The 27,416-nt window shown below is 48.1% G+C and overlaps 2 protein-coding genes and 1 long non-coding RNA gene across 18 annotated transcripts; 1 reads left to right on the top strand and 2 right to left on the bottom strand.

Moving 5' to 3' along the window:
- The first annotated feature begins 1,815 nt into the window (after nt 1-1,815).
- On the top strand, nt 1,816-9,268 carry LOC127346115 (uncharacterized). 16 transcript variants are annotated; one of them, XR_007879343.2, is made up of 13 exons: nt 1,816-2,261; nt 2,357-2,493; nt 2,661-2,789; nt 2,864-2,958; nt 3,412-3,657; nt 3,865-3,924; nt 4,442-4,533; nt 4,945-5,024; nt 5,140-5,341; nt 6,591-6,785; nt 6,881-6,988; nt 7,137-7,203; nt 8,302-9,268. It is a non-coding gene; the product is annotated as an uncharacterized lncRNA (long non-coding RNA). The 16 variants fall into 16 exon arrangements; XR_007879334.2 differs by adding an exon at nt 3,235-3,310 and having other exon boundaries at nt 4,442-5,024; nt 5,293-5,341; XR_007879335.2 differs by adding an exon at nt 3,235-3,310 and having other exon boundaries at nt 3,391-3,657; nt 4,442-5,024; nt 5,293-5,341.
- Nucleotides 9,269-10,952: 1,684 nt separating this feature from the next.
- Nucleotides 10,953-14,547, bottom strand: LOC127346114 (protein IQ-DOMAIN 2). Its single transcript, XM_051372641.2, has 5 exons — nt 14,255-14,547; nt 13,767-14,123; nt 12,959-13,174; nt 12,169-12,288; nt 10,953-12,072 (listed from the first exon to the last, which is right to left on the bottom strand). The coding sequence occupies exons 1-5, from the start codon at nt 14,318-14,320 to the stop codon at nt 11,350-11,352; spliced, it is 1,482 nt and encodes a 493-aa protein (XP_051228601.1). The 5' UTR covers nt 14,321-14,547; the 3' UTR covers nt 10,953-11,349.
- Nucleotides 14,548-19,926: 5,379 nt separating this feature from the next.
- On the bottom strand, nt 19,927-21,784 carry LOC127346113 (zinc finger CCCH domain-containing protein 33-like). Its single transcript, XM_051372640.2, has one exon. It carries the CDS (start codon nt 21,708-21,710, stop codon nt 20,139-20,141), a length of 1,572 nt encoding a protein of 523 aa, XP_051228600.1. The 5' UTR covers nt 21,711-21,784; the 3' UTR covers nt 19,927-20,138.
- Nucleotides 21,785-27,416: the final 5,632 nt, after the last annotated feature.

Genomic DNA, 27,416 nt, shown 5'->3' with positions numbered 1-27,416 from the left:
CAATCATTGGCTTGAGTTGGTCTCTTTAATTAGCACTATCCGTCTCAATGCTGATGAGGATAGTCCTATTTGATTGTTTCGCTCTTCTGGTACTTACTCGGTTAGATCTTTCTATGGGATAGTTAATAATCGTGGGGTTATCCCTGTTCATACACCTGCAGTGTGGAAGCTACATATTCCTCCACGTATTCATATTTTTTTGTGGCTTCTTGCTAATGATAAGTTGTTAACTCAATACAATCTTAATAAAAGAAGAGATGTAGATGATGTTTCCTGTTTGTTTTGCAATGAACATGAAACTGCTAAGCATCTATTTTTCGAATGTGTCGTTGCAAAAAATATCTGGGATACCGTCTCATCTATTTTGGATAAGCCGCTTGGAGATGATTTTGAATCTATTGCTAGATGGTGATTGAGTGAGGATAAAAACTCTATTATTAATATTTTCTCCTCGGCTGTTCTCTAGACTATTTGGTCAGTTCGTAATGAGATGTGTTTCCAGGGTATAAGATGGCTAGGTGTGAAGGAAATTTTGTGAAGAACTGCATCTCTTATCAAGAGTTGGCGTCTCCTCTGCCTAGACAAGCACTAAGTCTCCTGGATGCAAACCTAAGGTTGCTGGACCATCGGCGTGGGAAATTGCTCCGGATAGCATGGATATGACTTCGCTGCTGATGGGACTTGCGGGCAAAGATCATGTAGGTATCCATCCAGCTGAAAGAGTGAATCTCTGGCGCCAGGCAATCGCAATCGCATGTGAGAAGCTTACCGAAAGTGTTCGCCTGTATTGTGGCTTAGTAGCTTCCACCATGTTTTCCTGGTTTTTGGTGCTTTGTAAGTTTTTTAAGGCTTATGCGCTGAATGGACGAGCTCAAAAAATCTTGTTAAAACTTGTGAACTTGGTTGCATTTTAATGGAACCTGGGGGTTCCACCTCTTTTCTCTAAATTTAGGGTAATGGTATGTAATGTCGTTTATCCTAGTAGTTTACTCAAAGATTTTTTTTGAAATGTAGTTTAATCAAGTATGAATGTACTAGTTTGAGTCAAATTTGTATGAGGGTTATTCTTTGACAAATTTAAAACATTGTTTATACGGGACTAGATCGAGGAGACTAAGCTGATCGGGAGGCGACAAGTAGGATACTGAGGTGATCTAGGGTTCCATCTCTCTCACCGGTGACGATGTCGGTTCACTCTGTCTCAGGTAGCCTTGGGGCCTCGGAGGTGCGGCGGACCACGGCCCCTCGCCGGCGGGAGGGTTTCCTTTTTTTATGTGGGTTGTTTTTCAGTGTGTTTTCGTGATGGTGTGGCGGCGACTACATCTTGAAACTAGAAAAGGTCCTCCTAGCCCTATCCTCGCTCAGGTGGTGCGTCTAGCAAGAGTGGAGGACGCATAGAGTTGTGTGCCCGGTGGGTATCTTGTAATCTGGTCTATTTCCGTGTCGGTTGGTGTAGGCCACTGTCGTTGTGTGATCGACGAGTACGCCATGGAGTGTACCTCACGACGTGGAGAGAGAGACAGCGTGGTGGGCGGTGGCAAGATCTAACGTGCTGCTATAATTCTTCCTATAAATGTTACAACACTACTCGGCCAACCAGGCCATCTGAGAGGGGCAAATGAATTCGCTGGTTTCACCTTGCACAGTGATTTTTCCATCTCACTTTCTACCTCAGCCGTTAGATGTGGTAGTTTCTTTTTTCACCCGCTGCTTCTCTGCGTGGCTCGATGACAGCTGGGACCGAACGTCGTGCGGGTCCAGCGAACAGGGACAACAATGTGGTTCGTTTTGTGTCACCTTGTTTGGGCTTGCGGGGGAAAACCTAGATCGCGCACCCGAGCCACTCCCCAATCCGCCTCCTCTCCTCCTCCCCAATCAGCCGCCTGCTGGGCGACCTCTCTCCCCACTCCAGCGATACGAGGCAGTGCAGAGGAGGCGGGCTCGAATCCGTCCAGAAGAGGTGGAGGATCTCCGGTTTTCGAGCTCAGCGGCGCGGAGGGTGAGCGGCGGGCGAGAGCGGCGTCCCGGAGGAGGCCGGCATCGCGGCCGCCGAGGGGATTGAGGCAGCGGCCCGCCGGCTCAGAGGTCGAGCTCGCGCCGTCTCTCCGTCCCGGTCGCGTATGCGGGTACAACGGCGGCGGCTGCCTCGGGAGAGGAGGATGCGGTGGCGATCCTTGGTGCGGGAGGGGCTCGAGGAGCTCGACCACCACCAGCGCGTCCCCTGCTCCATGGCGACCGACAGAAGTGGCGCTCGCCCGCAGGTATGCCCTCGTGGCCTCTCCCCCCCCCGTATTTGCTCTCTTTCTCTCTCCTATCTCTCACCTCCTCTGCCTCCTCCCTCTACATCTTCCTCCAGCACGGCAATGGAAGAGGATTGGGGACGAGGTGAGCGCAGGGACGACCTCCTCATCCAGCCTGGTCCCGGCCTTGAGCACGGCAGCGACCACCCCGTCCTTCCCCGTCTCCTCCTCGATCTGCCTGCTCCACCTACAGGTCCCTCTCCCTCTCCCTCCATCTCTCTCTCTCTCTCTCTCTCTCTCTCTCTCTCGTGTTGGCATCCAACCAACCCGGCCAGATCTTGATTTTTGGCCAGGTGAGGACACAATCTTCCTTGCGTACCATCTGTTTGATGAAATGACTGAAGCAAGGAACATTTGCAGACCATTCTTATTAGATGTGATGGAACAAGTGATGGACCTGAAAAAGAGATGATCAACTAGCCAGCAGCTATGATTGAGAAGAAGTGGTGGCGTGTGAACAAAGATGGCTGTGACTGTGAGCACAGCTTGGTATGTAGTGGCTACCTTTTTTTCAAGTACCCTCCGTATTTATAGATTCAGCAATGGTATGTCATATATTTCAGCTTCCATTGGACCAAGGTGGTGGTGAAGGAAAGGCTTTGTACATTGACGCACATGGGACATTCAGACCACAGAGGCTCCTCCAGATAGCTAACAGGTGACTCCTTGATTGCATTGGGAACTTATTGCAAGGGGTTTGGTTCAGCAATGCTCGAGCTTTATTTAGCTGCATGGCACATATGTTTGTTCATTTTGCTTTTTGACATGATTTGAGCAGCAAATAGTAGATGGGTCTTCCTTTTCTTGCAGAGAGTAGAACATGATACTATGAGTTCATAATTTGGTTTTGCAATAACACTTGAGTAGGGTAAAGACAATGTAGCTACCAGCGGTAGGGTCAGCAAACTCTGACCTTTTCTTTTGTTTTTGTTAGTTGCAAGGTTTTGACCTTACTCACAGCAGAATTAGGACTTCTTAAAATGATCTTGATGTATTACAGTTAGTTTGAGGTTAGTCTTAGCTATTTTGCCTTCTCAAATTGTTAATTGTGATGTGTTATCTGCATAACCTACTATTTTACTATTTTTAGAAGCATGACTTGTTATTTTAGAGGTACCCGAGAGCTCGCCGGCGTAGTTGAGCGGCGAGCAGACGGGGCTGGCCGGCGGTGAGGAGGTGGCCGCCGGGCAACGGCGCTGCGGCGACGCCACGTCAAGAATCGCGGCAGGAGTGGCGGGATCTCGAGCAGGAGTGGCGGGATCCAGGGTAGGACAGGCGTGATCTTGTCGTACTGGTCCTCCTCTTCGTTGCTGCTGCGCTGCTCCCTCCTCCTCGTGTCTGCCTCGTCTTCTCCCAGGTAGATAATTAAGGATTCCTCTTCTCCTTTTTGGATTCATCTTGATTTGAGCTGTTTTTTTTTTACTTTTGTTTACCCCACTTCTGTCCCGTGTTCTTCAGGTAGCCACTGCACCCGTCCTCTTCAAGAAATCACTTAACTAGCTGGATCAATCGTTTTGGAATTAACAGCATTATTAATTTTCCATGTTGCTGATTGTTTCTTCAGGGAGATGACGGACTGAGAGGTGGATAGAGATAACAATGCAGTTTTTTAGATTAACACCATGTAGGTATTCATAGCCCATTCGGTTAGGAATTTGTGCACTGGTCAATTGATATATATTCTTCTGCATGCCATTGATCTTTTTTGATGCACTTCTGCATTAAATTAATAACAAACTTCACTTTGCTAAGTCGCTGATTGATCAGGCTAAGTCTCCAAGAACTATAGTTTGTACAATTCTGATGATCTGTCGTTGGTGCACTAGGATAGCCTGTAGGCCTAGGCGACAAATGTTATGTTGTATAACACAAACACCACGTCTGTGGTTTCTTTTGCTTCTCAGCCATATAGATTGATTAATCTTGATGTATTCAACTGATGGAAATGAAACATGTTAAGCAATAAAGAGTGTTCTACAATTTTCTTTCGATGTAGATGCCTAGATTTGGTTGATTACTTTAGTGCCTGAGAAAAAACTCTTACCTTGGCATGACATACCTTAAGCTGTTTATAAATTTATAACCTCTCCATTTTTCACTCTTATGGAAGTTTGGGTTGTTAATATTTAAGTTCCTCCTAGGTATTGTTCTCTACAGAATAAAAGCATAAGAAGCTGCTACCTCTTCTTGACTATTCAACATATGGTTGTCAACTGGATGAATCTCGTATGGTGTAAGGGATCTCACGCCATGACTGAATTCATATCTGTTTTGTAGCTTTTGTGTTGTTGCTTTCTGTTCGTGAATTTTGGTGTATTTTGCAATTCTTCTTGTGATCTGCCAAGAGGGAGAAAATTACAGTGTTACAAATATATGTTTACCGCTCAGCACCTTGAATAGTAGATGTGTTTCAGACATAATCTTTGTTATCTTATTAGGTTCCAGTGCCTGGATGTTATATTTACTATAGTTGGATGCTGGTAATTTGATGAGCTTACCTTTGTTTCAGTTATCTTATTAAGGTTTCTCTGTATTATCCAAGAGCAGAAGTCATTTGATGAAAAGTTTGTTAGGATAAACATGGAAAAACTCTGTGAACTGACATCTTCAGCTGACAGTATTCAATTAATGCCAATTTTATCAGTTGAGTGCTTGCTCGATTCATTGGTGAATTGCCGCGGAGGAAATCTTGGATATTTTCATTTACTAGACAACTTAACGGAGGTACGGAGGGTAGATATTTCTTGTTGAGTGTCAGCAGGAGTTCTTTTATAATTTGAAATAGCGGCTTTAAACTCGTTTATACAAACATGCACGATCATTACTTATTTGCCTCCAGGTGGAGAAATTGGAGGCCCTAAAATACATAAATTATGACCTTAGGATTCTCCTTTTGAATTGATTAGATGCAAAATATAAAGCAGAGAGAAGTACACGCGCACCTGAAACTGAAGGTGGTTCTGATGGTTTTCATCTGTTTTGCATGCAAAAGATAAAGCAGAGAGCAGTCCAGGAGTGGCACCAAGCTACAGACGGGAGAGGTATTTGCTACTTTCATTCCTGATTACTTTAGCAACTATCTTGAGCTGATGGTCGCTGCGATCTCAAGTAGAAAAATCCACTGTGTATGTTTGTTTTCTGTGGTGGTTGTTGATGATCTCTGCTACCAATGGTTTGTTGGTAATTAAGTGTACCGTGCTGGGATGATTTTCTGAGCAAAAATATCACATTGCATGCCATATATATTATTCCATCCATTTCATTCGGCAAGTTATGGCATTCATTGCTTGCCGTGGTACACAAGATGCTTGTCATATTTTACTGAAGCTGTTTTATATATACTGCAGAACCAGTATTTTCTAAGGTAATAGGAGCTACCAGATAACATCCAACAAAATTAGTCATATAGCTAATGTAATATGTCAATGTTACATATTAGTTGGATAAACTCCAACAAAATACGAGAGGCATGAGCAGAAACACCCATTGTTCAAAAAGCAGGTCTGATTACAAGTTCCTTTAATTCATTATTTACTCTAAAAGAAAATGTACATGACTAACCGTGTTTAGGTTATCAATACCTAAATTATATGGTGATTGGAATTATTAATCTATCCATAGTACCTTGTTGCTAAAGCAAGATATGTACTATCCCGGGACAAAATTAGCAAGACAAGTGGCCTATTTATTACTGGAGATTCAGTACAACCCTTCATTTTATTTTATAGATTTTCAAGTTCCTTAAAGTTACCTCCCAGTTTATAGATTTTCAAGTTCCTTAAAGTTACCTCCCAGTTCCTTAAAGTACCTCCCACAAGCTTTTCTCGTATTTTTATTTGCTATAAGGAATATATTCATTCTTCTCAACTTTTTGGCAAGAGGATGAGAGACAGATCAGCTATGAAGCAGAAAAGTCCATTTTACCCACCTATCTATTACCAACCATCCCAAGGAAAGCCATCTTTTTATCATTGTAAGCCGCTGTAATGTTTACACAGATGCACAGGATTTACCATATTATTCAATGCGCTTGATACTTTGATTACTGGTCTTTTTAAGGCATGCCACAAGCCGCTCCAATATCCGCTCCTAAACTATCACATCATGTTAGCTGTTTATAAGTGTAAATTATTGTGGTCTTTAGTTGACACTGACAAAACTTTGGAGGTTTCTGAAGTTAGGTGATTTCTTTCTGATGAATATACAAAATTTTGGAGGTTTCTGAAGTTAGGTGATTTCTTTGTGATGAATATAATAGATTTATATTTCCTTTTCATATGATGATTGCAGGATCATAATAAGAACTACATTGTTGAATTCCAAGACACGAGCCCAAGTTCACTTGCAAGGAAATACCCAGGTCTTAAATGAGGTCTCTACAAACCTTCCACAACCATGTGTATGGCATTCTACAACAGAATCTGTCAAAGCCCTTGAATTATTTGTTACTATAGGGAGTGACTCCTCAAAAAGTCTCACATATAGGTATGTTTCGTCATAATCATTGATTCTTCAAGTATTTGGATGTCGTGTGTCCTCATTCTAATGGCATGGTGTGTGTGTGTGTGTGTGTGATTCAGCATCATGGGAAGAAGCACCACTAGGGAAGTAGCAGGGATCTGAGAGCTGCTATCATGGTGATCACTGTGTTGTTTTATTTCTGTGTTTTTTGGTAATTGGGATTTATGGTAAGGCTAGCCTTCTGATACTGGTATAAGAAATTTGCAAATTTAAAATTCTAATCGTATTTAAGTCCTTTTCCAATTGTTATTGCACAAACAATTGAGATTCTGATATGGACCGGCCTACTAGACATTACCTTTTTTCCTATTTTAGAGCTCTCATGGACTGCTGGTACTGGGATTTACAGTCTCGCTAGGCATGTGATGAATCCACTTATAAGGTATTTCCCTACTTTTTGAAAATAATCACACTATTGTTTTTGCGTTTGTGCTTTCTGATTGTTTTCTTTGGGTAGTTGTGGTTTATGAAAAAGGAGTCATCTTCTGCTGGTATTAAAACAATGTGAACTCAAAATTTTAATCGTATGTATGTCCTTTTCCCAGTGTCATTACACATAATTGAGATTCTGGTATGAACCTACTGGGAATCACCTTCGGTGTACAGTTACTAAGCATGGCATATATTCCTGTTATAGAACTCTAATTTCCTGCTGCTGCTACTAGATTTTACATTCGGGAGCATGTCATTTACTTGTGGATGTTTCTTGGTCTCCTTCTGCTAGGTATTGTTAGTGCCTTCTTATTTTGGGGCCACACAATTGCTTTGTCACTTTTCTTAGTTCTGTGCTGTCTGTTAAGATTTTAAAATTTTGATGGAAACTGAAGATGGTACTTTTTGGTTCATACATAAGTAAACACTTTTCGGCTGACCGCGTTCCCTTCTTTCGTCAAGGCTATAAGGTAGCAACAATTATGTCAGTTTACTGAAAGTGTTGTGCCAATTTTTTCTAGAGCTTTCATCTGCATGAGATTTGACTAGAATTTTCGTTACCCTAATATTTTCTGTTGTTGCTGGCATGGAAGTATATAATCGAATATAAAGAAAAGATCTGGTGCATAGTTAGTATGCGAGTTTACCCTTAAATGTTGCATACACGCTGTCAGTAAAATATTTTCAGTCTAGCAGCACATATAACATTGTGCAAAACCTTAGCTGAAATTTGAAACTGCACTTTTTCTGTTACCCAGTCTGCAGTATTGTTTGCACAACTATTGTTTGCTTAATGCTCTTGGTACATAGTTAGTCTGTTTTAAAATGCCCTTGGTACATACTGTGTTCGATTCATGAATGAATAGGGGCTCTGATTACATGAGTGAATAAGGGCTCTGCTTACAGTTAAATGAATGAATAAGGACTCTGCTTACTGTAATTCATGAATGTTTACAGCAAGTTAGTACAGTCAAATTTCATCACAGAGTTACAGTTAAATTTCACACCAGATAGACAATATTGATCTGAAACAATCCAACATCTGCAGGTTGTTAACTCCGGCTCTCCTTGGATGTGACGTGCGCTGTAGCTACGTGCTGGTCTTCGACGGCAAGATCGCCAACTTGAAACAGTCCCCCAACACCGCCGCGCCCCTCCACCCCCTCCACTCCAGCAGCTTTGGGGCATTCCTCCTTTGCTCCAGCGGCGGTGAAAGGGGAGCTCCAGCAGCGGCGGACACCGGGTTACAGCAGCGGCGGCGAGAGGCGGCTCCAGCATCTTCGTCCTCCTCGAGCTCCGGCGGCGGAGAGAGGGGGGCTCCAGCAGCGTCGGACAACGGCTTCCAGCAGCAGCGGCGAGAGGCGGCTCCAGAAGTGGCCGCGGAGCGCGGGAGTCCGCTAGCCCTGCGGCGCGAGAGGTCGCCGGCACGGAGGGCGGGAGGCCGCCCGTCCACCGACGCGAGGCTGCGAGCTCCACGGGGAGGCCCGCCGGTGCCAGGCCGCGAGCTCCACGGGGAGGCCCGCCGGCGCCAGGCTGCGAGGGGCAAGGGAGTCCACCGGCGTCAGGATGCGAGGGGCGCGGGAATACGCCGGCGGGAGGGTGTGAGGGCCGCGCGAGTCCGCCGGCGGGAGGCTGCGAGCTCGGGAGGCCGCCTACGCCCGCCAAGATGCAAGAATCGATTGGGGAAGATTCGATCGGGGGTACCGGTTGGTGACGTTTACGGAATAAAAAGGGCCGAAATGTAAAAAAGGTTTTATACTAACCTCCGACACCTAATTCGGGACGGAGGGAGTACTACAGTTGGTACACATGAAAGCAAGCAGGGAATTATGATGCTTAGTTACTGCCCAAAGTCCCGAAGTGAATACCTCTTACTTGCTGTCCAGAATACCGAAGTGAATATCTCTATTTACTTTCTTCATCATGAATGGTGTTGCTGTCCAGAATACCGAAGTGAATACCTCTATTTACTTTCTTCATCATGAATGGTGATAACCGTTAGCGAGAGTTTTATCTTCGGCTGCTTTCTTAGTGTACTATATGTGCTGGGTTTATATTGTTGCAGGACTGTGGCTAGGGAATTGGTGGTCTGGTGCATTGTTTATTCCTGCATTGTTTATTTATCTGAGAGGGAAGCTGGAACCTATGTAGTAGAAGTATTTTAGCATTTACGCCATGGTGAAGGAATGTCATATTGCCTTGTGACACCACTCCCTGCAGTGACCATAATATGTCCTCTGTACTGTTAGTGGAAGAACCTGCAATCCTGTAAGCCTGAAGTATGAAATTAATCTTTCTATGTATGGTATGAATGTCCAGACTTTCAGGCATGCCATGAGTTGCTATCTTTAAATGTTTATTTCCTGTGATGTGCATTGCATACGAATGTAGGTATGGTCTGCTGATATTGATGACTTTCCTGCTTTGCCTATGATATTATTCATCTATCGCAACTGAATTAAAGAGGAAACTGAAACTAGGAATCATCCTGGCTATTTTCTTTTGTCTTCGTCATTTCATGGACCTTATTTTAAATAGATTGTAATGGTGTATTGCAGATTTTCAACTTTTGGGTAATTACTAATTAGAAAGATAACCGATGTAGTTACTCTTGCATTGTTAGCGGTTACTTTGGATGTCAGAATCATATAATGATCCATGTTAACAGGTTTGCTTCCTTACTGGGTTTTAAGTTCAGGTGAGCCATTTCATATGCATTTTCTCTTTTTCAGATCTATTAGATGAGAGTAAAGTAAGTCTGTAGGATACAAGGAATTAGTACGTTCCTTACTATCAAAATATTTATATTGACTATTGTACTTCATCAAGAAGCTAATTTACAGTGCCGAGCAAAATTAAATTAGCTTATACTGAAACTCTATGCACTTTCTAAATATCAGAGATTGATGTACCAGATAAATGTCTTTTGTGGGACGGAGGGAGTAGTTTATTTGTACTAATCTCTTGAATGCTCACTGCAGCATTTTTGTTCTTTTGCTTGGATATGCATGTGGAAAGGGTGCATCACTACGTGGGGATACCCTACATAGCTCTGTGGGTACATGTATTTGTATGTAATGTTGGGAGATATCTACTTGGCCATATGCAGATTTTGCTTAAAGGAAGCAACTCTTACTTATTTGTGTACAATTGCTTGAAAGATTTTATTCTCCCTGAAAAATATTGATTATACAGGTTTAAGGATTCTCAGATACCTACTGAATTCTTGGATAATTACATAAACATCAACCTATTAAAACTTATGGTTACAGTATCGTCTCGCTTTTGCCCGTGCGCCGGGGCGCACCGGGTCATCTAGTTTACTATAAGATCAACAAGTGCTCGATAACAATGAGGGTTGTGTTGTTGCCGCAAGGGCTACCAGGTTGTAGCCACTACATCTAGCTGGGGCATCAATGACAGTACGTTGTAATTTTGGCTACACATAAATATAGCTCTAAGTAGGCATTACGACTTCGCTTTTGGTTTTCAATTTGCATTTTTTTTGTAGGTCACATATGAAAACATAAATCTATAAAAACATTATATGTACATACTACATATCTATATGTACTTGGATAACCTTTTCAGTTTTTTTTCGAAGTTTTCAGATTCAGGCGAGTCCGAGCTCCTCTTAGACGCAGAAACATTATATGTACATAAACAAACAGATACACTCAGATGTTTATCCCTGCTACATTTAAACAACACAAAGGTCCTCTGAATTGAAATTTCAAGTTGAAATAGTAAAGGCCATGTTACCGTTGAAGAAATGAAATTTAAAACAAGCTAGTTACTGTTAAGCTTAGGCCTACCCTAGATGCTAACTGTGGTCCAAACCGGCCATTTCACTCAACATTAGTAGCCAAAAAATACAATGAATGGGATGGAGAAAGCCTAATCATACACAAATCAAGACAACCGCTGTTTACATGCAGTATAGTATAACCACTGAATGATTGGAACGAATAAAATCAAATGACATCATACAACCGAATGCAACAAACAAAATGTCAACCTTGCTTCTTTCAGATATCTTCAGAAATCCAAACTATAATCCCCTCCGCCCCACTGGCCCTTAATCATCGGATGAGTCTCATTCAGCGTTGCTTTCAACGGTTGCCTGTGGTACCTTGGGAGGGCCAGAATGCCGCCTCCTTGGCGGCGGTGATGGCGCCACTCCAGCTGGAAATGACAGCCTCTTCTTCACAGAACCAACAGACGACCAGCCTTTCTCCAGTGTTTCAGTAGTGCTCTCCTTGGCCACCGGGCTCTGGAGACGGGTCTTTGCCCTGGCCGACTTCGTCGGCACCATGTAGCTAGGTACCGACGATGGGGAAGAGCCTGACAGGCTCGCGTCGTCACGCACGGAAGATGTGCCAATGCTGTGCCTCCGGGGCCGTTCAGACTGGACACTGAACACGCTTTTCGCGTCATCGTCACCCCCAGGTACGCACGCGCCATTCTTTGGTGTTGTGCTCTTCTTGCTTGCCAGTGCCGGCGATGCCCCACTACTTGAGGGTGTTGCAGGGGACTGCCTGGAGGGCGCAGGACGGGATGGTTTCGGAGTTGTGGGGGAGGGCTTGTCAGGGTTGGAGTCCAAGCGGCTATCAACCTTTGTAATCTCCCCGCCTTCACTGAGGTTCAAGCTGGTACTATTGACTGACATGCGATCAGTGTTGCTCTCTTTCTCGCTCGTCCCATTGCGACCCTCGCCTGCAGGCCTCGCTGCCATCCATCGCTCCAGCCAACTCCAGCCCCAGTGCGGGTTGTTTGGATCCACAAACATCGGGTTCGTAGACCTCGAGGTACTCTTCCACTGTTGAAAATCAGGAAGGTCCAAAATATTATCAGCACACCTAAGACTGAATGAAAACGCAACATGGCGGTTGGGAACTGCTGTGATGCAACCAACCTGGTGGGAAAATGCATATGCAAGTGCTCTTTCTCTTCTAGCTGCAGCCTCTTGCTTGCTTACGAGGCCAGCCTCAATTTGCTCCTTGGATTGCAGGCTGGTGTTCCACTGATCTCCCATCTATTACAACAACAGGGAAGTTTCGTTACTTGCATTCTCATGTGGTTGTGCTTTCAGCATGCTTAGAAATGCGAATTAAAAAATGAATAAAAACAAAGAACAGACTAAAGTGCTAACATCCCAAACCCCTCCTTAACTAGCTAAAGATGTTCTGGATTTCACAAGGTTTATATCTTGAATTGCAGGGTACATCACTCTTTTAATTTCTGGAAATGCTAACTGGTGTTTTTCTTAAATGGCTAAACCAAAGTCATCTTGTATAAAAAGAACAGCAAATGCAGAGTCAGATTGAAAGTAGAGAAATCCTGACTATCAATTCAAACTCTGTAATATGACAGTGATTGTTCAGACTTCAGAGAGGACACACCTAACTACAAGCCAACGTGTTAGATTTTAAATTGAGGTTAATGATTGGGATTTAAAAACCATCTCCATATTCTATCTCCCAGTAGTGACAAGTAAAAGAACTCGCAATATTTGCCACAGGTTCATTCAGTTCAGGTCCAACAATGGTGCTGCTCTATTGCCCATATTTTTTGTCAGCTACAGGAACAATTACAGAAGAGGTTCTACATCTGCCACTGGAATTACCCCTAGGAATTCAGTACACAAACAGTATAGTGGTTTAAAATATTTTAGTATAAAGAGTGTCAGCACGATATTTGCATACCCTTAGACTCTCAAGTTCCTGATTCAACAAGAGCTGACGCTGAAGAGCCTGGTTCTCCTCAGACATCTTGATCCTCCTTGTACGTATCTTGGACTGGACTCGGGAGAGAGTCTGCATACAACGAAGCGTGCTCGTGGCCTGGCGCTTAACAGAGTGGCCTTCAACCAGTGACTTCAACCTGACGAGCCCTTTTAATGCTCGCAGTGCCCTCCTTGCCTAGACATTCATGGGGGAAATGGGTATCAGTAATTCACTCGGTACATTCATAACAGGAGAAAGAAAATTCTGGTGCATGATAAAAATATCAGTCGAGGCTGTATTAAGATAACAAGAAGTGTCAAGTTAGATATTCCCGCTAAGGCAATGACAGACAATCTGTCACACACAGAAAGACAGACAACCAGCATAAGCGAAGATAATAACCGACTGAATTATCACGATTAGCGCAAAAAATTTGTGCATGAGCTGTTTTCCAATTCTAGCATGCATGTCTTACCTGCAGGTCGTCAGATTAAGCAAATGCATAAAAAAGAAATATGATCGATGATGATGAGTAAAAGCTTGCCAATTACTACAGGTGAACTATATGAAGGGAAACTAAAAACAAAGTTGCAAGTTCAGGATACAGTTACAAACTATCGATGATTTAAAATTGTGAGTGAGTGCCAATTTTTTCTCCCTAAACTGTTCAAAATGTGTTTCGGTTTCATGGTCTTCACCCAATAATAACTATATAAAACAAATGTATTGTTCGAGATGATGCATATCTAGGAGCTTGAGTTGAGGTAATGGGTTCTTCTGACACTACCAGGTGACCTCGGAAGGCGGTCTGGATCTTGGTTGCGGCAATTTCCTCCGAGAAGCTAGAGGAGGCCACGACGGCGGCCTCTGGCGCAGCAACAGGGAGTGCCTCCGTAGCTGGCGCGGCATGCTCGTGCTGTTGGTGCTCATGTCGCTGCTGCTCCTCTTGAATCACCGCGACTGGTACGGGGGCTGGGACTGGGACTGGAGCAGGAACAACATGAGGCTCGTAGTCGAAGTCGTCGGTGTCGGCAGGCGGGAGAGCTGAAGCGTGGGCCTCCAGGGAGGCGGAGGGCGTCAGATCCGGCGGGTACGGCGCGCTGGCGCTGGCGCCGCCGGTGGCGGCAAATCTCCTCCGTAATTTCTGCTAGATTAAAGATCGGTTTTTGCTTAGAATTGTTGGAATTAATCTGCCCCAACAAGAATTCAGTCGCATTGCATGAAATCGGATAGGGGGGAGGAAAGGTGGGCAGCGAGAGGGCGGGGCGAGCTGACCTCGTCCTTGGATTCGGGGCTGAAGACCTTCTTGACGGCGCCCAGCCACTTGGGCTTCTTCCCCATGTCCGGAGTCGATCTCAGACGAACTCTCGGAGAGTTGGGTCTTGGGCAAGAAACGATGAGTGAGATGGGAGGGGAATGTGAGGCGGATCTGCAGCTCGGAAGGCCAGATCTGGCCCTGTTGCGCCGGGAGGTAGGTGGCGGGAGCTAGGAGGAGCAGACGAGACGAGCAGGGAGAAGAAGGGGCGAGCGAGCTGGGAGAGAAGAGGAGAGGACTGACAGTGACAGGGTTGACAGCGTGTGTGTATTGTGTACGTGTACCGTCCAAGAGTGTTGTATTGCGGGGAAGACTTAGGGTGTGTTTGGTAGGTCGGCTCTCCCCAGTTGTGGTCTCGATTATGGAAACTCAAGTTAGTTCCTAAAGTTCGTGTTTTCTGGTGGCGTGTTATCCGTGGTATTCTGCCAGTGGAGCGTACGCTACAGCACAGGCATATTGCTGAGTTGGGACGATGCAAAGTCTGTTTGTCGGCGAATGAAGATCTGATGCATGCACTTGTTAGGTGCTCTCATGCGGAGAATTTCTGGTTTGAAGCTAGAGCGTGGCTGAACATAAAATTGCCAGTTCTACATCCAGATACTTGGACTCGTGATATCATATGTGATGAAAGATTCAGTGATGATGATAGATCAAAGATTGTTACATTCATGTGGGCTATATGGTCATCAAGGAACAATATCACTCATGAGAAGGGTGGCCTCGATCCGGTTCAGACTATGTTGCGGACGAGGGAGGCCCTAGCTGTGCTGGATATCCCCAGGCATCACGCCAAGATACTACCAGGCCATGGTTGGAGACCGCCAGATGAGGACTGGATAAAAATCAATACAGACGCCGGCGTGTCTTTGGAGAATCGGAAATCTGGAGCAGGGGGTGTTGCGCGCAATCCTTCTGGCTTCATCGGAGCATGGAGTAAACCGTATCCGGGTGTAACTAACCCCTTGATCGCCGAGGCATTGGCATTGAGGGATGGTGTCATCTTCGCAAAGCTCCGAGGTTTTACGCGAGTGCTGATGGAGACGGACTGCAAGGAGGTCGTCGACTTCTGGGAATCGCGTACGGGTTCTCGCGCTGTCATAGCGCCTATTATACAAGAGATTGAAGGTCTAGTTTCTTCGTTTTTATCTTTTGATGTATCACATGTAATGAGGTCAGCGAATACTCCTGCCCACCTTTGTGCTAAGCATGCTTGCACTTTGGAGGTGACGAGTTGCTGGATGTACTCTCCGCCTAGTTTTCTGGTTACCAGTATCCAGGCTGATTGTGCTGGTGATGGGTGAATAAAGCCTTTAATTTCCTCGCAAAAAAAAAAGTGGGCACTGCCCAACTCACCCGGAAAAGGCCTCTCAGCCCTGCCCGACAGAGAAGCTCAAATCGAGCTTCGCGCACAAAGGCAGGCGACCTCGCCGGAAAAAACCCCCCGCGCCTCGCGGCTGGGCCAAAATCCAACAGGGGTCAGACCAGTCTCGCTCATTCCCCCCCCGTAACCGCTCTCGCTCCAAAATCGCCCGCTCTTGACGCCGCCCTCTGCGCCGCCTCCTCGACGCCGGACGACGCCGACGACCGCCCCGCACCTTCACGCCGGAGCTCCCTCGCCTGGGACAGCCACGGTCAGCGGAGATCCTTCGCCACCGGAGCTCCCTCGCCAGAGCACACGCGATCGCCACGGCCTCGCGCCGGACGGCCGGCTCCGCGACGACCGGCCACGGCGAGCGCCGGACGGCCAGCTCGCGACGACCAGCCACGGCCTCGCCGCCGCCATCGGAGCTCGCTCGACGGAGCATCCTCGCCGAGCACACGCGGCCGGCCACGGCCTCGCGCCGGACGGCCGGCTCGCGACGACCAGCCACGGCCAGCTCCGCGACGACCAGCCACGGCCTCGCGCCGCCACCGGAGCTCGCTCGACGGAGCATCCTCGCCGGAGTTTCGTCGCCAGGGACCCGATTGCGTTTCTGACAGGGACCCGATTGCTTTTTATTTTGTATGCAGGGATCTGATTGCTTTTTATTTTTGTGTTCAGGGGTTTTTGTGCAAATCTTAGACCTCCTCAGCATATCTCACCCCATACAGCCCTCCAAACAACTGATGTACTCAGCATGTCTCAACCAACACAACCTACCAAACACGTGAAAAAATCTGAGCTTAGCTTAGTTAGGATCAGCTTGTATGAGAACAGATAGCTATTCTCCCTTGGCCCGGGCTACCAAACACACCCTTAGAGCATCTCCACTCGTCTCCCCACAGAGCCCCCCACGGTCACTTTTTTTCATCCGGACGGCGAAAAACGGCCCAGTCAGGCCCCCGGTTCCTCGTTTTGGTCCGGATTTGAGCCTATTTTCGTCCGGACTCCCCATGCCATCCTCGGTTTCCCGGGGGTCTCCCGGGGACTCCGGATGAAGCTAAACCAACCGCCCACGCCCACGTGTCTCCTCTTTCGTCCGGATTCCCCGAGCCATCCTCTTTTTCCCCGAGAAACGCCGTTTGGGGAGCACACGACTGGAAATATACTGCCCCCCACGCCAAATCTTCCTCCAATCCGGACGAAAATTTCGCCGGATTTGGGCGTGGGGAGCGCCAACGAGTGGGGATGCTCTTAGGTAGGATCACCCTTGTAGGATCTATGAGAACAATTTTTTTGAAGCACAAAACATGTTCAAAATATTATGAAAAAAAATGGCAACGCACATATATGTTACATATGCAAGACCAAAAAATTGCAGCTTCAAATTCGACATATACTTAGAGAACCAAAAAAGACAAATTTAGGTGTGAATAGTGTGAACTAGAATTCAATCAGATCTGACACTATTCATAGTCAGTTTTGTCTTTTTAATTTCTTCAAGTGTAGATCAAATTTTGAGCTGAATTTTTTTTTTTGAGTTGTAGATACAATCCATATGTATGTTGTATATTATTTTCAGATTTTTTCGCATGATAAAAATATGTTTTATGTGAGTTGATCCTATGATCTCACCTAATAGATAGATCCTATACAAGTCTCCCCTGTTGTATTGCAGCGTGACATCTCGTGATGATCGTATGTACGTTCGCGCGAAAAAGGGTGTATATTCAGCTCCCAGCTTGTCTCCACCATCAATTGATCGCAAGATAATATCATAATAATACTCCCTCCGTTCAGAAAAAACCTCGAAAAATTATTTAAAGTTAAATGTATCTACGCATAAAAAGAGCGTTCAAATTTAGATAAATTTTCGCGATATTGTTGTACAGGGAGAGGCAGCAGAAAAATGAAAACTCACTTCTAAAAACAGGTGGCAAATCCTCGATTTTATACTTTTCTTTACGCTATAGAACAAAAAGGATAATTTGGTAGTGAATAGTGTCGCTTATACTTTTCTTTACAAAATCCATGTTGGTTTGCTTTTTAGGTATCTCCGAGTGCAATTCAAATTTCGTTTTTAAATCATTATACAATTGCAAATTAATACACATCTTGCGAGTAGTCACTTTTTATTTAAATTTTTTACACTTTGTAAATTCGAATTTCAAGAAAAAATATCCTGGTAGCAGCTAGGGCTCCTTTGATTTAAAGGATAGGAAAAACATAGGAATAGAAAAGGTATAGGATTGGAATGGCATGTCTACTTGAATCCTATAGGAAGATGAAGTGTGTTTGATTGTATCAAAGGAATTTTTTCATGAGGTATGAGTTAATGCTTTTTTCCCATAGGAATTACACTACAAGATTCCTATAGAAATTTTTCCTATAGAATATGTTCCTATGAATCAAACAACATGGATAGGAAATTTTCCCATAGGAACCAAATCCTACACAATTCCTATGCAAATCCTTTGAATCAAATGAGCCCTAAATGTGGGATCGCTGGATTTTTTTTCCAATCAGTGTTATAGTTGTCTTATAAGTCGGTATAGAGAGAGAGAGAGTGCAATAGTAGCAAACATATATTTTCTACTCCTTCCTTTCCATAAAAATATTTATGCGTTCGAATCTTCCATTATATCTAAAATAACAGAGCTTAGTGTAAGTCAGGGGGGCACCGCCCCCTCCCCCCCCCCCCCCCCCCTCCCCAACTTTCTAGAAGAAATTCTATTATGGAGCATCTTGGACGAAAAAATTAGGCTTTTGCCCCCGCGTTTTCTTTCAAGCTCCACCGTTGAGTTCTGCCTGGCAACACAAACTTGGTGCGGCCTTTTTCCTGCGGTAGTGGCATTATCAAAGCAATGTATGTCCGATATGCAAGAGTTATTGTGAGGATACAGAAAACTTGTTCTTTGAATGTACTCAAGTAAAGGAAATCTAGGAGAATATTGTCATATTATCCATCATTGAACAAGAATGTACCTCTGATTGGTCAGGTTCAACCGTGTTTGAAACAATTATAAGAAGCAACGATAAGGTAGCGCTCAGGTTCACGGACTTTGGACTCAAGAGGATGTTCACAGCTAGTCCATGATGACATGATGTGGCATTCCTCATATATGCGTGGTCTAGTACTTGGAGGCCAAGTTTGGTGCAACACTCTGGTGGTCAATAGTGATTGTATGGAGCCCATCGAGACAATATAAAATGGAGGTAATTCAGTGGATGACCCGACTGCAATGAGATAATTGCATATTGCTACCACAATTGAAGCTAGGGCTTCAAAAAACTACCACTTTTCCGGTTAGTTGCAAAAAACTACCACTTTTGCGTCTAATTGCTTCAGAAAACTACCAATTATGTGTAACACTCGGTTTGATCCAATTTAATCATGTTTCTGACAGAGATGGCCCACCATTTGATCAAGTTTTCTATCTGAATGACATGGTGGGCCATCTCTGTCAAAAACTTGATCAAATGGGCCAAACCGATCACATACGTAACTGGTAGTTTTTTGAAACCATTAAACGCAAAAGTGGTAGTTTTTTGCAATTGACCTGAAAAGTGGTAGTTTTCTGAAGCCCTAGCCGCAATTGTGGTAGCAATATGCAATTTTCTCCGACTGCAAATATACCCCCTCCTTCCACGAAGGTTGTCTAACAACAGACAACGAAGTATGAACATAGGCGGAGCTACTTGAGGACATGGGTGTGCAGATGTACACCTTTTTTTTTTTGACAAAAGGGGCTTTGATAGCTATGGCTAGAGTAATACACATTAAATAAATCTGAAAACTATGTAAAATGTGATATCTTGGAGATTATGTACACCACTGAGTATGAAGAATGTTGTCTTTTAGGTTGTAGTTTTGCTAGTGTTAAGTTTTTTCATTGTCTTGGCAAGCAATGTAGTGGCCCATAATTTGTGCCAATTACTAAAGTTCCTATGGCGGCTTTTCCCTTAAAAAGCAAAAAAGTTTGTGCTTAAATGGGTGATGGCGATATCAACGCACAAAGAAAAAAGAATAATGATGGCGATGCATCATCACCCACTACCATTCAATTCCGATCCGGTCCGGCCCATCGAAAGGACAGGAAAAGTCGCCGCGTGTCAACATCTACTAGGAGCACTAGAATATGTATATGTATCTATCTATGTTTTCTTTATATTATTGGTATAAATACAAAAGGATTACGTGGTTACAATGCTCAATCATTCAACTTGCAACTGATGTAGTAGTATAAGTTGGTGGACTAGATTGCCATCCAGTTGAGCACAAGCAAAAGTGAACGATTTTGGTAGTAAGAGAAATCCAGTTCACTCCTCTACACAAGAAATAATTGGAGATGAATTAATCATACTATGTTACATTTTCATATTTATATTTTTTTTCGATTGAAAAAGAAAGAAAGAAACGATCAACCACATATCTCTCGTGTTATAATACTGCTAGTGTTTGTAATTCTTCGGGTGGAAGAAATTCAGGCCACCATCTGCTCCAGGTCCGACCAGCGAGCCGCCGCGAGGACGTCGCCGCCGCCGTCGTTGAGCCAAGAGTACATGTCCTGGTCCCGCCTGACGGACGCGTGCGGCCTGCCGCCGACCCCGAAAGACGTGGACTTGCGCAGCTCGGCGGCCGGCGCCTGCGCCTGCACGCCCCAGTCGAGCTTCCCGTCCGGCGAGCCCCAGTTGTCGAGCACGGAGGACGGTGACGCGAAGGAGCGCGGGGCCGGGGATGGAGCCGGGGCGGGGGAGCGGTGCACGAATGTCTGGCTCCGGTTGGCGAACGCGGCGGCGCGGGAGTTGAGCGGCTTGCTGTTGCGCGCCTGCTGTTGCTGGTGTTGGAGGGAGGAGAGCGCCTGGGCGTAGGCGGCGACGAGGTCGGGCGAGTATCCCGGGGGCGAGTTCGCTCTGGCCGCCATCATCCTGCGGCTGGTGGTGGTGTCGAAGTCGAGGTCGGGCGAGTAGCCCGGGGGCGAGGTGGCCCTGGCCATCATCATCCTGCGGGTGGTGGTGGCGTAGTGGTCGGCGTCGTAGTCGAGGTCCCGGGCGCTGAGCGAGGCCGTGAGGGCGGGCCTCCTGGAGGGCGCGGGTGGCGGCGGGGAGGAGGAGAAGGCAGACTTGTCGGAGGAGAAGTTCGCCGACTCGGAGGACATGGACGCGGCGGAGGGGTTGACGGCGCGGAGCTGGCGCGCGCCGTGCGCGAAGAAGCAGATGCGGCGCGGGCAGCCGACCTCGTCCTTGCAGAGCCGGGTGCGGTACTGCGCGGGGTGGAGCCAGGACTCGAAGACGCCGTGCGCGAACTCGCAGGCGTCGCCCTTGCGGCAGGCGGCGGGGTCGCGGCGGAAGTCCGGGCAGGGGACGCAGGTGTAGTTGCGGCGGCGCGGGTCGCGGCGGCGCGCGTTCTCGCCCGGGTGCGCGAAGGGGCACTCGGTCCAGTCGTGCGTGTAGGCGCGGCTGCAGGGGTTCACCTTGAAGCTGTACATGCGGAACTCGTCGGTGGCGAAGACGCCGGCGTTGATGTCCTCGGTCGGGGTGGCGGGGTTGGTGGTGGTGGAGGAGGAGTAGTCCTTCTTTTTTCTTTCCGGGGAGGAGGGTTGTTTGGGGGGGCTAGTGGGGCGGTGGTGGGGGAGGAGGGTTGAGGGGGAGGGGGAGGCGCCGGCGGCGAGGAGGAGGCGGGCGGCGGCGGGGGCGGAGGGGGCGCGGCCGGCGTTGGCGAGGAGGAGCGGGGTGGCGCCGTCGGTGGCGGAGGCGCGGGCGGCCTCGGAGGGGGCGATGGAGAGGACGTAGGAGAGGACGTGGGTGCTGCCGTAGAGCGCGGCGACCATGGCGGGCGTGCGGAGGTGGAGGGCGAGGGCGTTGTTGGCCCTGGGGGAGGGGCCGTACCAGGAGGAGGAGGCGACGAGGGAGAGGTTGTCGTCCTGCACGGCGCGGCGGAAGCCCTGGAGGTCGTCGTCGGCGGCCAGCTCGAGGAGGTAGGAGGACGGCTGCTGCTGCTCCTGCCTGGAGGACGGGGCCATGGCGGCGGTGGCGGTGCGGAGGCCTGGACACATGGTGGCTTGCTTGGTCGCCGAGGCTAGCTGCGGTGAGCTGTGGTGAGCTGCGAGGAGATGATGGATGGGTGGACGCGGTTGAGGATGCCGGGAACAGCGGGTGGAGTGCGGATTATATACACACACTCAGACGGAGAGACAGGCGCACGGGGACGAAGCTTCCCTTGACCGCGTGTTTGTGCGCGTGTGTGTTCCGCGTGCGTGCTGCTTCTATGCAGCCGCTGCAGAATGCTGATGCTCATCATCAGTGATTCAGTGGAGGAGCGTAGGGCCGACCACTGCTGTTGCTGACCTGCTTCCTCTTCCCATCCTTTCCTAGCTACTATCCGGGCTGGCTGAGTCGGCACTTTGACTCGCTACCCTTTCTTCCGTCTTTCCTCCCGACCTCCCTTGTGTTGGACTAGATTGAAGATTGAGGAGCTTGAATTGACCAGTCAACGGTCAAGCCTACAACTAACAACGCCACACTGGATCTTCATTCCATCTTCCACGCGACCACATCCATTCCTTCATTTCTTATTAGTATCCCACAACATATTCTTTTATAACAATAAAGGCATTGCGGTTCTGCTTTACATAAAAGAGAAGAGAAGAAAATAGAAGATCCATCCTTCGTGACTGATTTTTTCGATAAAGGGAATATATTAATATCAAAAAGATATCAAATACACCCAGCCAACGCACCACCCTAATGGCACTACGGATGCACACAGCCAAAAAAAAGGAAAAGAAAACTAAGAGCATCTCCAGTCGCGTCCCCCAAATGAGGTTTGGGGGACCGCGGACAAGAAATGGAGCAAAAAACTGTCCAGTCGCGTCCCCCAAAGTTTAGCAAGACTTCATTTTGTGTCTCTACACATAGAAGTCTCCCACTGTGACGCTGACACAAAAACAAATGGCTACATGCATGCACGCAATTTCCCCTAACATCACGCTAGTCTCTTTCCCCACACTTTCTCTCACCTACTTTTCCCACATGGGGGTCCCTCTATTAAAATGCATGCATCCTGACTGCTGAGGGACGCTACTGAAGGGCCTCTTTTTTGTGCAGATTTTTGGTCTCTTTTTGTCCGGCGCGGTCCCAGGCGTGCCCCAAATCATTTATGCCGGACGCTTTTTGAGGGACGCGACTGGAGATGCTCTAAGAAATAAAAGTTTCGCTACAGCATCTCGGGCCTAACAACAACAATACAACCACCGCCAAGACAACACCTGAAATACAGACTCTCCAAAAACGACGCCTCCAAGAAGGGAACAGTGCTCTAACACCGTCGTCGCCCGATCAACGATCTAAGGTTTTCACCCTGAAGATAGTCCCCACTCTCAAAACAATGCCTCCAACAAGGTCATTGCCAGGCACAACCAGTTAAGGCCAGACCTTGGGATTTCACCCTGAAAGGTAGGACTCTGAACTTCACATGTGTTGTCGCCCCCACTATCATACCGCTGTTGTGAGGCCCGGAACACCAAGCAAGTCCCTCAACAGCGCGAAGACTTGAACCTCCCTTAGCTAGTCCTCCCCTCCGGCCTTCATGTACTTCTCTTGTTCCGACTTTCATCATGGATTCATAGTCACTTGATGTCAACACAGAAAAAGAGCTTCGCGCCGCTCCCTCCAGAACCAATCGGTCGGAATAAAAGCATGGGTGCGCACGACCAAATACCACCGATCCAGCAAACTCCAGGCACAAAGCACTGTTACATTCACCGGCGGAGCCTTCCGGAACTCAACACTCCGGCTAGATCACGAGTCCAGGCCTCCGGTAGGTCTTACTCTTCACGCAAGAGAGACCCTAGGACCACGCCCGCCACCTGCCACCAGGTCGACGGCGCCACCGCCATCCAGGGCCGCCGCCCTTGGTGCCGTGGTCCCAAACCTTGAGGAGGAGCAGTGCGGGATCCGTCTCTATCATCGCTGGCCCGGCTATGCCGAGGCTAGGACGAAAGGAGAGGATCGCGCCGCCAGGTTCCGGGTTTGCTACGCCGCCCCCATCACCGCCCGCCCGAAGGCCGCGACGAGGAAGAGGAGAGCTGCGCCCCCAGATCAAGGCCATGCCGCCGCCACCATCACCGGCCGCCCGGCGAGGGGCTGCGCCGCCACCACCATCCACGGTCCGGGACCATCCCCCCGTGCGGAGGCTAGCCTCCTTCCGCCGCACGGAGGGATCACGCGAGGAGCCCCGCCGCCCCCATCACCGGCCGCGCCCGGCTTCGCCGGCGACGACCTCCGGGGACGACGAGGAGGGCAAAAAAAAATCTTGAGATAAAAGAAAACCGCAATGTCAAACACGTTCTCGCTTGGTCGAGGAGAGACGCGCCGACGCCTAGCCATCCTCCACCGTGTCCAAAAAGAGCCCCCTGTACCCGGCCCTTGCCCATCCTCGAAGCACCTTGTATCATCTTTGATGGAGATGCTTACCCTAGAGCCTAGAGTAAGGAAATGAGACGTCAACCAGGCCACCGTCCGGGACATGACGCTCAACCTGATCACCAAACTCGCATCGAGAGAACAAGTTGCATTGCAGACGACATGACCCGGCAACACTGAGAAGCGGTATAGAGACTACTGATCACATGATGTCAAAGCGCTACAATCGAGGGAGGAAAACCATTGTTGACGTGTATAAGTAGATTGCCTAGGCCTTTTCATCAGTTCGGACTTTTCGTTCAAGTAGCTAGTGCATGAAGCTTAACATGGTATCAGAGTCCCAGGTCTCGAGTTTAAATCCTGGCTTTCACATGGTTTTCGCAATTCCCCGCAGCCTCTTGCCGTGTGGCGTGTGGTCCCGGCGCTGCCTCTTTGCCTCTCTACACGTGTTGACTTATCTTCTCGTCTTCCCGTCACACGTGAGAGGGGGTGTTGACGTGTATAAGTAGATTGCCTAGGCCTTTCCATCAGTTCGGACTTTTGATTCAAGTGGCTAGTGCATGAAGCTTAACAACCATATCCCCTCCATGCCCAAGATCGAGGGCACCCATCAACCGGCAAGCTGACATAATTGGATCACGTACAAGACCAAAAATAAAAGCTACACAAAACCCTGGACATGACAAAATTCAGCACCATCAGGACATCTCCATCGGCGCAACCCAAACGGTCGCTCAGCGATCGTTTTCGTCCACCGTGACCAGAAATGCGTCTGGCACCTCCTCCAGCGGAGCGACGCAAAGTGATCGGGCCGTCCGTGGAGACGCAAACCTGACACAAATATGCGCCTCAGATGCGTCCCCGCGGATGTCCGGAAAGTGTATGCTCGTGTCTGGCGGACGTTTCGTCGGGCCTGCCTGGCAGCGACTCTGCGTCGATGCGTCTTATCAAACGCGTTAGTGACTGCGCCGCTGCGTCGCTTCGGCAGCCTGCGCCACGTTAATGGCGATGCCTCGGCTGCCGAGCGACCGCAGCCCACCACCACCAACCACGTTAATGGCGATGCCACGCGTCCCGCGGCCACCGCATGCCTCCGGCCTATATAAAGGGGGCGCGCGTTCTTCTTCCTCATCCACTCCTCCAAAAAAACCCTAGCCGCCACAAAGCTCGACCGCAACGTCGCCTAGGTGTTCCTGCGATGCATCTAGGCCCGCGAGGAAGTCCATGGCCGGTCCTGGTGGCCGGCGAGGCGGTCGAGGCCGCGGCCCTGGGCGCCCCCGGGGCCGGGGAAGGGGCCGCCGTGGTGGAGCAACAACGGCCCCACACTAGTCGCCGCTTGCGCCTTCCTCGTCTTCCCAGGACGATCGCTGCTTCGAGTTCCTCCTCCGCATCGACGACGACCCACTCGGCATCAAGCCGCTCCCAGACAAGTTCGCCGAGTTCGTCGATGGCGTCGAGCCGGCGCATTTGCAGCTACGGGAGGCCAGCTGCAACTTCTGCCGCTGGCCCGTGGAGGTCCTGTTCAACGGGCATGGCAAGATGTACCTGCACATGGGATGGGACAAGTTCGCCTGTGACCTCGCGCTCGAGTCCGGCTGCCAGCTCACCTTCCTCTACGGGGGGACAACGAGATGATCGTCAAGGTGTTCAACGACACAGCCTGCCGCAGGCACTACCACACCGGCGAATCCGGCTCGGACACCGATAGTTAGAACTTAGAGTGTTCTTTCTTTGCAGCGAATCTGGCTACGAGCCAGACGAAGCCAGTAGTCGAGGTTTCTGGATGTTCTTCCTCGGTAGAACCAACAAAGGCACCGTCTCCTCCCGCTGGATTTTCCAGTTTGGGTGATTGGGTGTGCCCTCGAATGTTCTTTCTTGGCAGCGAACATACGGAAATCAACACAACTGGTTTCTTTTTAAAAAAATATTATATTTGTGTCAACCATGGTTCAAACTATGTGTTAGTTTGTGTAAACCATGTTCCAAACTATGTGTTAGTTTGTGTAAAATCATGTTTCAATATGTAATATTTGGAACTATATTTAAATGGAGAAGAGGAAAAAAACAAGAAAAAAATAAATGCGTCGCCCCGCTGGAGCAGCCCACAGACGCAAACGGACGCGCGGACAAAACGGTCATTTTAGCGTCCGCAGCGTGACGCGAACGAACGCTCGCGGACATTAAAATGCGTCGCGCCGCTGGAGATGCCCTCATGAAAACTCCAACACACATATGTTGACAAATCGTGACTACAGAAATAGCAGATGAACTAATCATGCAAATCAACAGAGTAGATGAACACATACTATCTAGGCAAGATAAACCTATCGCATCTACTCTAAATAGCAGTACTAGAAACTCTAGCAAGATCTGAAACGAGGAGGACAGAAACACATACTGTCCAGCGTTGGCGGCAGCAACATCAGCGGCGATGTTGGTGACATCCTGGTTGTCGCCCATGTTGAGGTTGCCGAAGAGGTTGTCGATGTCTGGGAAGAAGTCGGTATTCGGGAACTCGTCATCGGACGACGTCGTGTTGCCAGTAGTCGCGCGTAAGCGCTCCCCAAAAACCTGATTGCCCCTCACCCGTACAGGTCTACGAGAGGCAGGGTTCAGGAGGCGTACTGTCTCGCCGCTCGGTGCACGCCAAAGGACGGGATGAGGAAGACGAAGGCGGCAGCGCAATGAACTAGGAAAAGGCGGTCGCATATGGTGTCTCGTACAGGCTAGGGTTTGCGCCCGCGCTTATATAGTGCTGTTCGGGAAGGTCGTGGGGTGCAACAGACGTATGAGTCCACGATCCAGAAAAACCGGGACGAAACGGCTGCGTTAACGCGTCCATTAATGACTCGTAATTGATTACACAATTAATTTCCCGAACAGCAAAAAGATAAGCTTGGCCTAGCAAGATTCCCGCTGTTGTGGGTATACTTCATGGGTGTACCATCGACAGTGCCTAGATCCGGCAAGCCCGGGTGGCCCACAGACGGTGATGAGGCATGTGGCCCATCGGGCGGCCCAGTTGCTGTTGATCATGAAGGATGAAGTCCGGCCCAGGATCGATGGCCGGATCCGTACCGACATTAGGAGTAACCCGGATCCATGGAGGCCCATGAGGAACCCGGATCCAGTACGACGTATATGGAAGGCGGATCCGTGACGTGCACGGCAAGATATTGTACCGTAGCTAGGCTGTCTGTAATCCGGCTAGGACTCTCCATGTAAACCCTAGATCCGTGCGCCTTTATAAGCCAGATCCCGGGAGCCCTAGAGGCACAACCACAACTCATTGTAACAACGCGAAAGCGCCCAGATAATTCCAGACAAGCAGCAGTAGG

Source organism: Lolium perenne, chromosome 3, assembly GCF_019359855.2.
Source record: "Lolium perenne isolate Kyuss_39 chromosome 3, Kyuss_2.0, whole genome shotgun sequence".
In the NCBI taxonomy this organism is placed as follows: Eukaryota; Viridiplantae; Streptophyta; class Magnoliopsida; order Poales; family Poaceae; genus Lolium; species Lolium perenne.
This window is presented reverse-complemented; position numbering and strand designations above follow the sequence as displayed.

Bases quoted from the DNA above. Each gene is read 5' to 3' on its own strand.
- LOC127346114 (XM_051372641.2), bottom strand. From the start codon at position 14,320: ATGGGGAAGAAGCCCAAGTGGCTGGGCGCCGTCAAGAAGGTCTTCAGC. The intron at 13,175-13,766 runs GTAGTGTCAGAA...ATGAATGTCTAG, and splicing joins CCGCCTTCCGAGGTCACCTG to GCAAGGAGGGCACTGCGAGC. The intron at 12,073-12,168 runs GTTGGTTGCATC...GATTTTCAACAG, and splicing joins CATATGCATTTTCCCACCAG to TGGAAGAGTACCTCGAGGTC.
- LOC127346113 (XM_051372640.2), bottom strand. From the start codon at position 21,710: ATGTGTCCAGGCCTCCGCACCGCCACCGCCGCCATGGCCCCGTCCTCC.